The 15,500-nt window shown below is 43.8% G+C and overlaps 2 protein-coding genes across 2 annotated transcripts in view; both read left to right on the top strand.

Moving 5' to 3' along the window:
* Window positions 1-3,764, top strand: part of LOC106576170 (cadherin-like and PC-esterase domain-containing protein 1) — an 81,511-nt gene extending 77,747 nt beyond the window's left edge. Inside the window, exons 19-21 of the mRNA XM_014153135.2 lie at window positions 102-189; window positions 740-886; window positions 2,136-3,764. Coding sequence (XP_014008610.2) covers window positions 102-189; window positions 740-886; window positions 2,136-2,357 — 457 coding nt within the window. The 3' untranslated portion in view covers window positions 2,358-3,764. The remainder of the gene's footprint in view (window positions 1-101; window positions 190-739; window positions 887-2,135) is intronic.
* Window positions 3,765-6,187: 2,423 nt separating this feature from the next.
* LOC106576171 (protein Wnt-16) lies at window positions 6,188-14,653 on the top strand. Its single transcript, XM_014153136.2, has 4 exons — window positions 6,188-6,711; window positions 6,856-7,082; window positions 8,979-9,268; window positions 13,309-14,653. The coding sequence occupies exons 1-4, from the start codon at window positions 6,617-6,619 to the stop codon at window positions 13,771-13,773; spliced, it is 1,077 nt and encodes a 358-aa protein (XP_014008611.1). The 5' UTR covers window positions 6,188-6,616; the 3' UTR covers window positions 13,774-14,653.
* Window positions 14,654-15,500: the final 847 nt, after the last annotated feature.

Below are 15,500 nucleotides of genomic sequence, written 5' to 3'. Positions count from 1 at the left end.
CACTCTGTGGCAAACGCCCTTCCTGACGCCGTTCAGGAATTAGCAACTGCTTAATTAAATATATTCACTGGGCAATCTATTCACTGGTCTCTCTCCTCCAGGGAAGGGCTACAGGATATCATGGTGGTGGTGAAGTCTCTGGGCATGGGCTTCCATCTCCCTGTGGACGGCATCCGCTCTCTCTCACTGGTAGGTCCATCCTCCTGTTTGTGTGCGCTCAGTTTCACTCTTGGTGTCTCCTCCTCAACTTTTCTCTGTTTGTCTGGTCTGTTTCTCTCTCTGAATCTCTCTCTCTCTATCACTCTCTCACTCTCTCTCTCTCGTTCTTCCTCTCTCTCGTCCTCTCTCTCTTCCTCTCTCTCCTTCCCCCTCAGCTTCTCTTCACTAATTATTTTTCCATGCTGTTCATTTTACTGCTTATCTGTTAAAGTTTTTAAAAGGCAGTGCTTAGGCACCTGGTGGATAGCCCTTTGCCCATGCTGTGTGTATTTATCTAAAACATTATTGGCTAATAGTCCATGGCTTCCAACATGCTGACTGGTCCAACATCAGCAATGGCACCTGTTCAACAGCAATACAACTTATTCAATTGAAAGTTAAGTTATACTTCAGACGTGTTGCAATAACGGCCTCAGAGAACTGTACAAAAATGTTATGGCTGCGATATGGCTCCCAATGTGAATGTTTCCTTGTGTTGAGTAGCGAATACTTCTTTGTTGTCTTACTTTACCTTGCCCAGAGAGGAGTACAGGAGCTGTACAGAGAGAACAGCAACATCATCACCGCCGCAAAGCACTATGGGTATGAGGTCATAGACACATTCAGCGTCACCATGGGCCGCTACAAAGAGTTCCTGCAGGGACGGTGCGCCTGCCATTTTCATGAGGTAACCCCCCCCCGTTAACAGTCCTTCACCCTTGTCTAAAAAACAACAGTACCCCAAGTTCTCGCCGCACCCTTATTGAAACAGTGTGTATCACCTTGAACGTCCTAATTCAGCACGTTGATTTTGTTTATCATAGTTTATATTCATTCTCAGTATTTGCTTACCTACCAGTCAGTTATTCAAATCACAGCACAATGTTATCAACACAATAACACAGGTATCGTATGTCTCTCTCTGGATACAGTAATTGATACCAATTATAACTAATGGTTTGTCTAAACCTCAGTGGCCAGGAAGCACAGCTAGTTCCACAGCAAGCTCTTTCCCCAAGGACTCCCTCTCCCTCTCCGACTGTCATATCTGAAATAACTTCATTATGGATACTTGCTATTTATGTTCGCGCACACGTCGATTTTCCAGGAGGGAATCTTTGGGCTTAAATAATCCTGGGCTTTGACCCTATGGAGGATCCAAATACCGAACCGCCATTTTCTGGGCCCAGAGGAAATCGGTTCTTATGCCCTCTTGATTGAACAATCCCCCTCCATGTCAGGGAGCTTTCTAGAAGGAAATCCTGCTGTACCACACATACACACACACACACACACACACACACACACACCCCTTCTACCCCCTCTCCAGCTCCCTGTAAAAAGAACAGTCACTTGTTTTAATTCAGCTATAAAATTGTCCATGGATCGGTTAATCAGTAATTAGCCGTTAGGCCGGGTTTTATTGGGCAGTAAAGCACCACGTTGGTAGCAGCTGGGCCCCAGGGCACTTGTGAAGTGGTTTCGGGCATATGTACATGTGCCTCCCCCGCCCCTCCGTACCCCCGCCCATCCGTACCCCCGCACCACCGTACCCCCGCCCATCCCCTCCCAGTTCATATGGGTCTTTAAGTGGCAACAGAATTTCCCAAAAGGAAGCCAGAAGGATGTATGGGATACATGAATGAAGTAATGTCTAACCCAAACCCTGAGGGGACGGACAGGGTTTCTGTTATGTCAGGATTTAGGTCAGGCTTGGATTGTTCCAGTGTGATTTATATTAGAGGAACCCCAGACTGTGACGATGGCTTTCCGCTCTGTTCTGTTCCGGGACACCACAGGCAACGTTAGCCAGCCTCTGGTAGTAGAAGTCAGTTCTGGCCATGGTCTAGTTACCTAGTTACAGTATAATGTCAGTATGTAGATGTTGTGTTAGAGGTGAGGTGTTGACGTGGTTCTCCTCGCTGTGTTCCTTGAAGGTTGAAAAGCTGTCGTTCTCCAAGGCACCCCTGCACAGGAAGATGAAGCTCCTTCAACACGGCGAGGAACCTGGAACCGGAACCAGTGATCAGCCCACCCTGCAGCACCAGGACCAGTGGGCGGGGTCTAACTCCTCCACCTATCACGTGAGAGGAGCGGTGAACCAGGTGTACTCGCAGATTCTGCTGAGCAGACTGTGTGTGAGAGACACAGGAAACTAGACCCAGCCCTCACCACCACTGACTGTGTGTGTGCGTGCATGCTTGTGTCCTTGCTTACTAACGTGCGTGTGTTTGTGTGTGTGCGTGCGTGAGTGTGTGCGTGCGTATCCATACAAGCGTTTCTCTAAAGAATGATAGGTCATCCCATCCAGGAGAGTCCTGACTGGTCAGCCGTGAGACAGACATCACCACTGTCTGTCACACAGACCTCCTCTGATTGGCCCACGTACCCGTCATGTGACTGCTACCTCTGCTAGGTAGAGCTTTCCAGATGGTCAAAGAGGGGGATCGCTGGCCGACCGCCTAAAGACGAGGGAAGCAGCTGGAGAAAGAAAAAAGAGGAGGGCGAGAGTGACTGTCGAAGGAGTGTGACGTGTTCACATCCCAAATGTAAACCTTGCTCTCCCACCAACCGACAATGCTCCCTCAACGCTCCAGCACAAACTCTTACAATTGTATAGTTTTATAGTTGTGGAAACGTTGTTGAAATGTTGTACAGCATTGTTTCTCAATCCTCTCCTCGGGTACCCCCGGCAATTCCATGTGTTTGATGTATTCCAGAGCTAGCACACCTGATTCAGATTCAACTGGTCAACTAATCAGGTGAGCTAGCTGAGGGCTACAATAACATTGTGAAACGTCTGGGGGTCCCCGAGGAGAGGTTCAAGACTTTTGATGTGTACCTTTGATGCCTTTGTGCATCAGGAAAGCCTCTCTCTCGCCATTGGAGGGACTTTTGGATATCCCACTATTCCTCCTCACATACAGTACCTCATCCACCCGCCTGTTCTATTCCTCCTCACATACAGTACCTCATCCATCCACCTGTCTGTGGACACCACAATGTATTCTATTCTATGCCAAAGATATGACGAAAGCTGAGCTATTCTTCAAGTGAATGTCTTATGTATGATTTTCTTATATTTCTATATATTTTTCTACAGATGTTTATTCGTGCCTATAATGTTGATAATCAGTGTATAATGTTTTACGTGCAGCATATTGTTGACATGCTAATGAAGGACTGGTGTAATGTATGCTATGGATTTCTACATATTGTCTGATCTGTCCTCTGATCATTTGTATGGAGGGAACTGAGCTGGTGAAGATGAAGGTAATTGTAACACACACACACACACATGGGTGGAGACTACCTGCTTAGCTCTGTTTAGTGGTCTTATGGAACATTGATAGCAAACCTAATCATATGATTCTGTGATTCTGAAGGAAAACTTAAGGAAAAAGAACAGAAAGACATGTTTGCTTAATGCTAAATATTATCAACACTATGAATTTATTATTAAAGAACATCTATCTTCAAATGGCACTAACTTCAGCTTTGTGTTTCCAGATGGTACATGTAAGTTATTCCATTACAACATTAAAGTATATATTTTCTTAACTTAACTTTGTGTCCAGAAACTATGTTCTGAAAGCATGAAACTGTATTTTGAAAGTTCCACAAAGCCCTAGCTTGTAAACAATGAGGATGTTGGCCTCGCAGATTTCCCCTTAAAGTTGTGCACCACATGAGGATAAGCCTGTGCATGCTGTTTGCGCACAGTATTAGACAAATCCTTTAACAGTCATCATCACAATTCAACCATGCAGAGGTATGAAGCCGTGGGATGCTCTGAGGAAGATGGGCAGAGGCACTCTCTTTTGTTTTCCTTCTTCGTTTTGTAATTTCCTTCGTGCCACCAAGACCTGATCGTCATCTCTTGTCACGCATAGGCCTATACTATACATCTCTATCAGCTGGTTTAGAATAACACTTTTTTTTCACCTTTATTTAACTAGGAAAGTTCGTTAAGAACAAATTATTATTTATAATTACGGCCTAACCCGGACGACGCTGTGCGCTGCCCTATGGGAATCCCAATCACGGCCGGTTGTGATGCAGCCTGGAATCAAACCAGGGTCTCTGACGCCCCTATCACTGAGATGTAGTGTCTTAGACCGCTGCGCCACTCGGGAACCCTTAATAATTAGGGAGACACATGTTCAATTAGGCTATAACTGTGCTATAATAAAATGGATGTCAGTGTAATGTGGTTTAACTCCGTCTTGCGCGTAATGAGCCCTGTCTGACTCCGCTTTGCAGTAATGTGCCGCTAATCCGACACATCCAATCACCCTACTACCCACGGTGTGATCTGGGCAGAGATCTAGCAACAGGATCGAGAAGTAAAACTAATGTTGGTTTAAATGCAGGCCTAAGTCGTGTTTGAGGTCGACGTACTGTCTTATTCCAGAAAGTTATTGGTCTATTTTATTTAGGCCTACTTACCCTGACAATGGTGTGTTCAAATGATGTAGCCAAGGCCTATCTAAAAAAACGTTCTAAACACGGTTATATGACCGGAATGAAACGTAATACAATGTAGCGATATATTGAAAATGTATCCATATTTGTTTAAAACCTTGGTTTTACAGTTTGTAGATCAAATAAAGGGAACGCATTCAAAGTGAAGTGCGTGCGTAGTGTTTCAAATTGAATGGTCTTGTGCGACATGTGGCTAAATGGCAGCATTGAGTGGGCGAGGGATAGAATAAGGTAGACGCAACAGTCTCGATCAAAATGAAGGTTAATGTAAAAGGTTATAGACAAAGGCTTGCCTTTTGGGCACATGTAACCGTCCTGAAGACGGTGGGCCTGCCGCCTGGGTTGTTGTCGCGCCAAGGAGGAATGGTGGACTCTGCCCTGCTCTGCGGTTCCGAACTCTGATGTCAAATTTCAGACAGACCTTTCACTCTACACTGTTTCAATTTGAAAGGCTTGGGAGGCTTGGGGGCTGAGTAGACCTCACCTCGTCTGCCCCATACCGCCCTATAACCCAGTCCAATATACTCAACAGAAAGGTTGTCAGTCAAACACTTTTAAAAATGTCCTTAAATTGTCTCTTCTCTGACTGAACATATTATGTTTATTATTAAGGAAAAGGCAAACAACTCAATAGTGATTGAAAATATTTTCTCCAACATAATTGGTTACACAATGGGCAATGTGGTTGTAATTGTCGTTGCATTTTAATCCATCCTTTATTCATTTAAGCTATACATTTCAATGGCAAAATGAGATTCCAAACATTCTAAACCTAACGAATATTACCCAATTCACGAGCACTGAAAAAAACGTTTGACTCGGAGGATGATTTCGATATGTTGAGGACATTTTCTTTAACTGTAGAATTATAGAAATCTTAAAATTGGAAACCATTGCATATGAAATCTATAAATATGATTATAAATCAAATCTATAAATTAGTTTGACATAAGGATTAGATGGAATTAAATTGGTATTAAATTCCAAATTCAAAACAAGGCCTTGTTCATCATAAAATAATTGTTGTGTATGAGATAATCTATTGTATTCTAAATATGTTATGCACTCACGTTACTCAAGGTTTCGTATCCAGGAACGTTTCGGGGGGAAGTTATATTCGCCTGACATGATTAGGTGTACAGCGGTTGAGTGAAGTAACCATTATAAAGACGTGTTCTGCTATCTTTTGTTCTTCCTTCCACCTTCTCGGTCGTTACTAGTTACCACAGCCACAAAGTCACAACCCCCCCGCCTATTTCTACAATTGCTCTTCCTAACCTTTGATTTTAAACCTAACCTTAACCTTAATCCCATTGATAACATTATTCCTAACCCTAACCTCAAATTAAGACCAAAAAGTACATTTGGTTTTCATACATTTTTACGACGGGCTATATCCAGTTTGGACTTTGGATGTGCTATCTAGTGGTACCCCACCTTCTCTCATGCCAAACGTTTTGCTCAGTTCCTGCCAGTGCCATCGGCGGCATGCGTTTTTTTTTTGCGCGTCTGTCCAATTAGCGCGTAGGACATGCGCGTCTGCTGAACATGAATCCACCGGTGCGCCAATCCGAGCCTGGGAGCGCGCCGTTTAGAGACGCTCTGTGTGGGTTCTCCCAGTCCAGGATAAAACTGTTTGTCTGCGTTTTGGGGAACGCCGTCGGGAACTTATTTTATCACCCATCCAACTGTAGGCTACTATTAGCCGCCGAGCCTCATGATTAGAATCACCATTCCGCCCGCGTCCTCTCTCTCCCCGCGGATGTTTTTTTTACTGAATTGCTCGAGATGACCACGGATTGAGGATTATTTCTGTTAGGGTCCTATGCTGTGGGGCTAGCATGAGACAGAACCCAGCACCGATCCAGCGCTCCATGGACATACCCTTCCCCAGTGCCCGGGAGGCCAGTCGGCTTCTGTAAATGAGGTGGCCATGGAGAGAAGAAGCGGCTGTGGAGTACATCAGATCTGCTTTCTGTTTCTTTTACTGTTTTCACTTTATCCTGTCTGCTGTCGAGCCAGTTGGACGTAAGTATATTTCATTGCTTGTGATTAAGCTTGACTTTTTGTCAAATTGCACCATTTTGTTTACGCATAAAATGCGATTCCGTTTGGGGCTGTATGTGGTTTAGAAAGTAACGTACTGTCTCCTCTGCTTGCTTTGTGTCTCAGGTGGTTGGGAATTACCTCCGTGGGAGTACCAGAGAAGCTGGGCTGCGCCAATCTCCCGCTGACGCACAAGCAGAAGGACCTGTGCAAGAGAAAGCCCCATCTCCTGCAAAGCATCAAGGACGGCGCGCGCATTGGCATCGCGGAGTGCCAGACGCAGTTCGAGCACGAGCGGTGGAACTGTTCTACCACCAAAGAGCTTTCTGTGTTCGGCTACGAGCTAACCAGTGGTAAGGACAGGCGGTTTAAATACTCGTTTTAATAGACATAAAACAATAGGGTGCTTTGTGCCCCGCTGGCATAAATTCGTGTGCACTTTTCTGGGCTATTGATAATGTTCTTTTTGATTGGGTTTAATTTGGAAAATGAAACTATATTTTGGGTGCATCTATTATAATGGTCGTATTCCATAATGCGATATTTAATGTGTGCCCACATCATTTGGTATTTGACCGTTTTAGGCAATTGCTATATAAAAAGTCCCTCAATTGTTTTTCTGTTTGATAGTGCGTCAAAAAGAGGCACGTCTTCCATTTTCCATAATTCTTTACTCGTGATCGGTTTGGTTTGAGTCATGAAAATGTTTAATGTTGGCCAGGGAGGGAACGTGACTTGATTTGCCGACTCGAGCAGCTGTATGCCCTATGGGGCGAGAGAGAGAGAACATGTGCGCACATCTGTTTCGGTTTAACCGTCCAAACACAGCATTTCTCCACGGTCAAGTGTGGTCTTTGAACAGAGAACTCCTGCTCCCCTCTGGTCCTAAACCAGCCGGGATTATCCCAATTAGGAGATTCATGGTCGACATGTAACATAAGAACACCGTTTCTTTGTTTTAGAGATATCGTTCCAGAAATCTGTTTCCATGCAGATTTCAAAGATGGTTAAGAGTCAGCGCATGTTTTAGCTATCAACATTTTATTTTCACATCTTCCAAATTCCTCTCTGTCCTTGTTGCACCCTGTCACATGCCATCTATCAACTTTCTTCACTCAACCCAGATGAAAAGAATCGGAGAAAAAACGGACCATATAGTTTATGTTGATTTAGGCCAATGCGTAATACAATGGGATGGAAATGCATAGATTTAGCCTATGTCCGGACTCGTACAATCAACTGTAAAAATGTATACTCTGCACTTTGACCCCAGATGTCTTTTCTTCGTGTTCTAAAAGTGGTAACTTGATCTAATCGGACTCAGAGACAATGTTCTTATTGGGTTAGGGCGCAGCAAGGAATGTTTATAATATAATGCAGCACAGATAACCTAAATAACCACAATTGTCATTTGTTTGAATTTGAAGTGGTGATTTCTTGTTTTTCCATGGAGGAAAGGCTTTTGGGACAACTTGTGGCTTGGACCTCTGATTGACGTTATATCCTTGATTGACAGCAAAGATAGACTATGTATGACCTTTAAACACCATGTCCTTCTTAGAAGCTGCACTCTCTGCATCATTACAATTGATGTCACCAGGCCTCATTATGTTTCTGTTCCATCCAGACGATTCTGCATATTTTTGAGTTTTGTCTATCAAGCCCAATCCATAAACTATACATATTAGTAGGCTACCCCCTTCAACATTCACTTGGGTTAACATTTTTTCAGCCTTCGTTCGTTACAGGACATAATCAGCTTTCCAGATGGCCTTTACAAGTAACTGTGATACCAGTTTGAGCCATGCTACACTGTTATCATCATACCAACATGTTCTAAGTCTCTCTCTGAGCCAGAGCTGTCTGTCCTCACTCAGGGCCTACTGTGGCCCCTAACCTGTGAAGTGTAACCCAACGCCACCCTCACACAGGGCAGGACAGTTCCCATGGGGCTATGTGTCTGCTGGACTCACATCTCACATGTATCCCTCCAGAGCTGATGTATTATACGACTACAATGGATGGAAGTTATATGTGTATCTAGGCCTGTGCTACTGAGATACACGGAAGTTGTAATGCTAGAATTGTGCCATTTCCCTCTGTCTGAAGCGTTATTGGCTGAAAGTTGTAGCAGTGGAATCGTTTCAGAATCCACCCATTGCATGCTTTAGAGGTCCACAGCCACTGTTACACAATAATCCATGCGTACCTTTGCCCTTCCGGCAACCTCTTTTCATTGACTCTGACAGGGACCAAGGAGACGGCGTTTATCCACGCGGTGATGGCGGCGGGGCTGGTCCAGGCAGTGACGCGCTCCTGCAGTGCGGGCAACGTGACAGAGTGCGGCTGTGACACCAGCCTGCAGGGCACAGGCTCGCCCAGCGAAGGCTGGCACTGGGGCGGCTGCTCAGACCATATCCAGTACGGTACATGGTTCAGCAGGAAGTTCATAGATAATGCAGTGAAGAATATGTCCTCAGCCAGGGGAGGGGATGCGCTGCTCACCATGAACCAGCACAACAGTGAAGCCGGGAGACAGGTGAGACGCGACACACACAGACCCAACCCACACACACACCCACTCATTGAGGGCGAAGAACACTTACAGAGCATGTACAACACACAGACAGTGTACAGAACAAAAAACAGCACAGCAATGAAGTTCGATGTTAGATTAGACACAATACACCCTAGAACAAAACACACACATCCACATCCTAGCTAGAGAGAGACAGTATTTTATAGTGAGCACAGTTGTTAAGGGTACTCTGGGGAGTATGTAAAAACTGAAAAGGCCCATGGGAGCTATAACTCAAGTTGTCAAGACCAGCAGGTGTAGGGTTCATTGTGTCTGAATGAATGACTGATATGACAGTACTAATCTAGCACCATGAAAGGAACCCTACTGTAGCTATTATAGTTCTGGGTTTCATCCACCATATGGGGTTGGAGAGGAGCCACAACCAAACCATTCAGTGGTTAATAGAATTTACCACACACTGTTAAAAATAGTCTCAGGAGACGTTCTAGGAAGTGTGTGTGTGTGTGTGTGTGTGTGTGTGTGTGTGTGTGTGTGTGTGTGTGTGTGTGTGTGTGTGTGTGTGTGTGTGTGTGTGTGTGTGTGTGTGTGTGTGTGTGTGAGAGAGCGAGAGAGAGAGAGAGCGGGAACGATATTCAGAGAAAAGCAGAAAGATTGCAGGAAACAGAGTAGAGGGAAGGGAGAACAAGAAGGTCAGTGTGAGAGGGGGATGCTCAGACGGGACAGAAGGAGAGAGGGGAAAGAAAGAGTAACATCCTCGATAATGTGAGTTAATGGATGAGGCGTGACAGCATGACTAATGAAAGTTCAAGCAGATACCAGGTCATCTAAATTGTTAAAAGGTTTTAAAAACAATTCTAATAAATGCAACAGTTGGACAATGGATGAAGATACTCCAAACTTTTTGAAATGTTGTAATCCATCAGATATTGACTTAATTATAGCATATAAAACATTTTACTGGCACAGACAAATAATGAATGGAGTTCAGGGATTTTGGTGGGAGATTTAGGTATAGGCCACTCAGGAACGTTCAATGTTGTCCTGGTAAGTAACTCCAGTGTATATTTGGCCTTGCGTTTAAGGTTATTGTCCTGCTGTAAGGTGGATTTGTGTCTGTTGGAAAGCAGCCTGAACCAGGTGTTCCTCTAGAACTTTGCCTGTTCTTAGCTCTATTCCTTTCCTTTTTATCCTAAAAAACTCCCTAGTCCTTGCCGATGACAAGCATAACCATAACATGACCACCACCAAACATAATGCCTTGTATTCAGGACAAAAAATGTATTTATTTCCCACATTTCATTTTGTAACTAGTTTAAAATCACCATTGGCCTCATGGTGAAATCCCTGAGCGGTTTCATTCCTCTCCGGCAACAGAGTTAAGAAGGTAGTGACAGGGTGTAATGATACACCACCCAAGTGTAATGAATAACTTCACCATGCTCAAAGTGATATTCAATGTGAGCTTTAATTATCTTTTTTTTATCTACCAATAGGTGCACTTCTTTGCGAGGCATTGGAAAACATCCCTTGTCTTTGTCGTTGAATCTCTGCTTGAAATTCCCTGCTCGATTGAGGGACCTTACAGATAATTGAATGTATGGGGTACAGAGATGGGGTAGTCATTACAAAATAATGTTGAACACCATTATTGCACACAGAGTTAGTGAATGCAACTTATTCTCTGACATTTTTAGGTTTGCCATAAGAAAGGGGTTGAATACTTATTGACTCAAGACATTTCAGCTGCTCATTTTTTATTAATTTGTAAAATTATAGGGTATTGTGTGTAGATCAGTGACAAAAAAATCTAAATTGTATCCATTTTAAATTAAGGCTGTAACACAAACAAATGTGGAAAAAGGCAATGGTCTGTGAATACTTTCTGAAGGCACTGTATACATTTAATTAGTGTATCAGTTATTTTTTCAAATATAAATACACAGACTATATAAATGACACAATAACATAACTGAGTGGAAGAGGGCCGTAACCACCCAAGACTTTCTCTGTATACCCTACCTGCACTCACCTGCGCTGTCTAGACCGCCTCATTAATTACTGTTAATGTCACATACTCTTGCATAATTCAACAAGTGTGCAGGATACCCACGGATAAAATAGTCAACACGCTTGGCTCCAGATTACGCCTATCTAAACGTACTTTACATGGTTTGCGAGATCAGACATATCACTATAATCCAAGTGTTCATATTCGGGAGTTCCTTTCATTTCAGCGCATCTATTTTGTAAACATTTCAACTGTATTAAATTATTCGTTTTTTTAATTCCACAAAAAATGAACACCCATCAAAATAAAGTGATCTTTCTTGTCATGTACGTGTCGAGACGTGTGTTAAATCGCAGATAAAGCTTTAGTGTTGTTATATATTCAACGGTAAGACAATGTATTACATTGAGCAGTGATGGAAAAAGTACCCAATTGTCATCCTTAAGTAAAAGTATAGATATCTTAATAGAAAGTTACTCAAGTAAAAGGGAAAGTCATCCAGTGAAATACTACTTGAGTAAAAGTCTAAAAGTATTTGGTCCTAAATATACTTAAGTATCAAAAGTAAATGTAATTGATAAAATATTCCTATGTAAAAGTATAAATCATTTCATATTCCTTACATTAAGCAAAGCAAATGGCACCATTTTCTTGGTTTGAAAATTTACGGATAGCCAGGGGCACACTCCAACACTCAGACATAATTTATAAACGATGCATTTGTGTTAATGAGACCGCCAGATCAGAGGCAGTAGGGATGACCATGTATTCTCTTGATAAGTGTGTGAATTGGACCATTTTCCTGTCCTGCTAAGTATTTAAAATGTAACGAGTACTACTTCAGAACTTTATGCTACTGCTATTGAGCTCATTTCAGCCATTACCAGGGTGTGTTTTACAGGTCTGTAACGGCCGTCGTCAAAATGAGACCAAGGTGCAGCGGAGGATGTGTTCATCTTGAAAGATTTTAATGGACACTTACAAAATAAACCAAAAAACGACCAGCAACAGTTCTGTCAGGTTACAAAACTAAACAGAAAACATTCACCCACAAACCCCAAAGGAAAATCAGGCTGCCTAAGTATGACTCCCAATCAGCAACAACGATGTAGCTGTTCCTGATTGGGAGCCATACCCGGCCGAAACAAAGCAATACACCAACATAGAAAAAGGAACATAGAACGCCCACCCTAGTCACACCCTGGCCTAACCAAAAATAGAGAACCAAAACCCTCTCTATGGCCAGGGCGTGACAAGGTCATTACAACCATTTCCGCTGTCGTAACGTTAACGGGGGAAAAAAACGTCAGGCAATCAATCCGGACAAGCGGATTTTGCACCCATCAAACACTAGAAATAGATAGCTGAAAAATATCCTCAGGTGGGCGGGGCATGTGCGTTACCATTAAATGGTATTCACCAAGACACACTTACTGGGTCTCTCTCTTATCTACTAGCCACTGTCAAGAGAGGGCTTCACTACTGGAGAGGGATGTGGACACAATGGTAGCAGTGTATCTGTTTACTGTAACACACACTCTTGCCACACACACACACTGCCTTTCCAACTTAACTGAACCGACAGGGAAGAGGGAGTGGGAGAAGAGGTGAAAAAGAGGTGAAATTCATTGGCTCTTCTGGGGTCATCCTAAGTCCACTGTAGAGCCCTGGGGGTTTGTGGTCATAAGAAAATGTCTCCTCAATCTCTCAGTTTAAACTGTGAAGGACAGTTAAACGTTTGTTCCAGTTGTACACAGTGCCCAGGGAGTCTATTGTGTCTGAGTTAGAAGTAGAATGCACAAACCTCAGCACTCATGTTACAGTCCCAGTCCAAGATCCAGCATTCAGAACAATAGATCGTGATTTTGATCAAAACATTCCCACAGCGTTTGTGTAAACAAAAGGCAGTCTCTATCAAACAGAGTTCTGGTATCTAGTCTGTCGTAACATTTACAGTGTTGTAATCCCTACAGTGTTGTAAGTCTGTTGTAATTCCTAACAACATCCTCTCCATCTTTCGCCTTTTCAGGCAGTCGCCAAGACAATGGCCACCGACTGCCGTTGCCACGGCGTGTCGGGCTCGTGTGCCGTCAAGACGTGCTGGCGCACCATGGCGTCGTTCGAGCGCGTGGGCAACTTCCTGAAGGAGCGCTATGAGGGAAGCGTGCAGGTGCTGGACCGCTCCAAGAGGAAGGTGAGGAGGAAGGAGAAGGACCAGCGTCGCGTGCCCATCGGGAAGGAAGAACTTATCTTCCTCAACAAGTCTCCTAACTACTGTCTGGAGGACCGGCGCTGGGGCGTGGCGGGCACTAGAGGGCGCCGGTGTAACCGCACCTCGGCCGGCCCCGACGGGTGTAACCTGCTCTGCTGCGGTCGGGGGTATAATACACACGTGGTTCGCCACGTAGAGAGGTGTGAGTGTAAGTTTGTGTGGTGTTGCTATGTGAGGTGTCAGAAGTGTGAGAGCATGAATGACATGCACACCTGTAAATAGGGAGAGGGAGGCAGGTGATGGCGACACACACACACACACACACACACACACACACACACACACACACACACACACACACACACACACACACACACTGTCCCCAATGAGAGACTAAAAGACTCCCCCCATCATTCCTCTCTCCCATGGACGGGGGGGGGCAGCATCAACAGCCCTCCATCTCAACCCTCAGGAAGACAGTATTTATACACCACACCATCAGAGGTGGACAAAGACAGCGGAAAATAGTTGACTTTGATTGGCCTATCAGGGCCCACCCTTATAGGAGGCTATCCAATGGGACAGGAGTTCCACAGTGTTTCAGAGGCTTGAGGATCCACACACTCTGACTACCAAACATGGACTTCTTCACAATTTACTCAAGAGGTGTAGAAATGAGCCCCGAAACTCAATGATAAAAACAAACTGAACTTTGATGAAAGTTAAAACCTCACTCTTCAAATGGACTCGGTGAATGATGTGTAAGAGGAGAACATAGGGACCAAAAAGTGCCTGTAGGGAGGAGGCAACCCAGTCCTGCAGGGCCACAACAGGTTTTTAAAGGAATGCGGAGTAGATGCAGCAAACAGTGTCAGTACATTTCCAGATCAGAACGAAGTCTCATATAGACAACTGCAGGCTAGAGTTATAGACAGTACAGCGATTGGGAAACTGTCAGAGGTGGCCATCTTTTGTGGAATTTCTAGGGCTCTCTTACAGGCTAGGGAGTAAGGACAGACCCATGGCTATGGTGATTGATGGTGGATAGGTTAGGCTTTTTCTTGTTGGAAAGCTTGCAGTATCAATGCATAGAAATACGTCTTGAAATAATCATTCAAATGCTTTGTATTTTTGGAATAAACTGTTAATGACTTCAAAAATATATTGTACCGTGACATTTTTATTTGAGATATTTTGGAAAGATTTCTTGAAATCTAAAATATTTGTTTTTTACTATTCAGATTGCAAAATTCCGGGCAGAGTAAAGCTACGGGTGCTTCAATTGAGAATATGTCAAATGACGTAATATTTTTGTAAATTGTTTACATTTTGTAAATATTAAATTATGCTGTATCACACGATGAGTGTCTTAAGATTCAAGCCCATCCAGTGCTCTCAGACATACAGCATGCGTTTGTCAAGCTGTAACATTTAATGTGTTGTTTTTCTGTTTGTCGTCATTGTATTACTAAGGTCCTTTGTTATCCTTTTGCTGTCCAATCAACTTTTTCTCTTTCCTGTGTTTGTGTGTGTCTTGTTGGATCCGAAACCAGCTGTAAATGAAGGAATGCATCAATGGAATGGAGCAGTTTGTTCTCAGTAGACCCACTGGCAGCAGGACCGTGGAGATGCTTGAGTTGGTTTCTGAGCATTCCTCTTGCTGTCTCTAAGAATTTAAGCCTTTTCCTTCTCTTCCTCTCTCTCCTTTCGTTTCCTCTCTCACTCTCTTCCCATTTTCAGTCTCTCTATTCCTTTACCTCTGGCCACCTCTCTCTCTCGCTTTCATTCTCTCTTTCTCTCTCTTGTTCTCTCTCTCTCTCCTGAATGAGAGGCTGTGCTATGTGAGAAGTGGCGATACTATGCTAAATACTGTGAGTGCTTTCTCAGAGCCTTTAAAAGTCTAACGATACTGACCCTTAAATTTCGCTGAAGTTTCCAGCAGTATGACTTATTGGTGAGAGGAGAGGGGGAAACCCAGACCTAAAGAAAGTGGGACGAGACGGAGGAGA

This window comes from Salmo salar, chromosome ssa17 (assembly GCF_905237065.1).
Source record: "Salmo salar chromosome ssa17, Ssal_v3.1, whole genome shotgun sequence".
NCBI lineage: Eukaryota > Metazoa > Chordata > Actinopteri > Salmoniformes > Salmonidae > Salmo > Salmo salar.
This window is presented reverse-complemented; position numbering and strand designations above follow the sequence as displayed.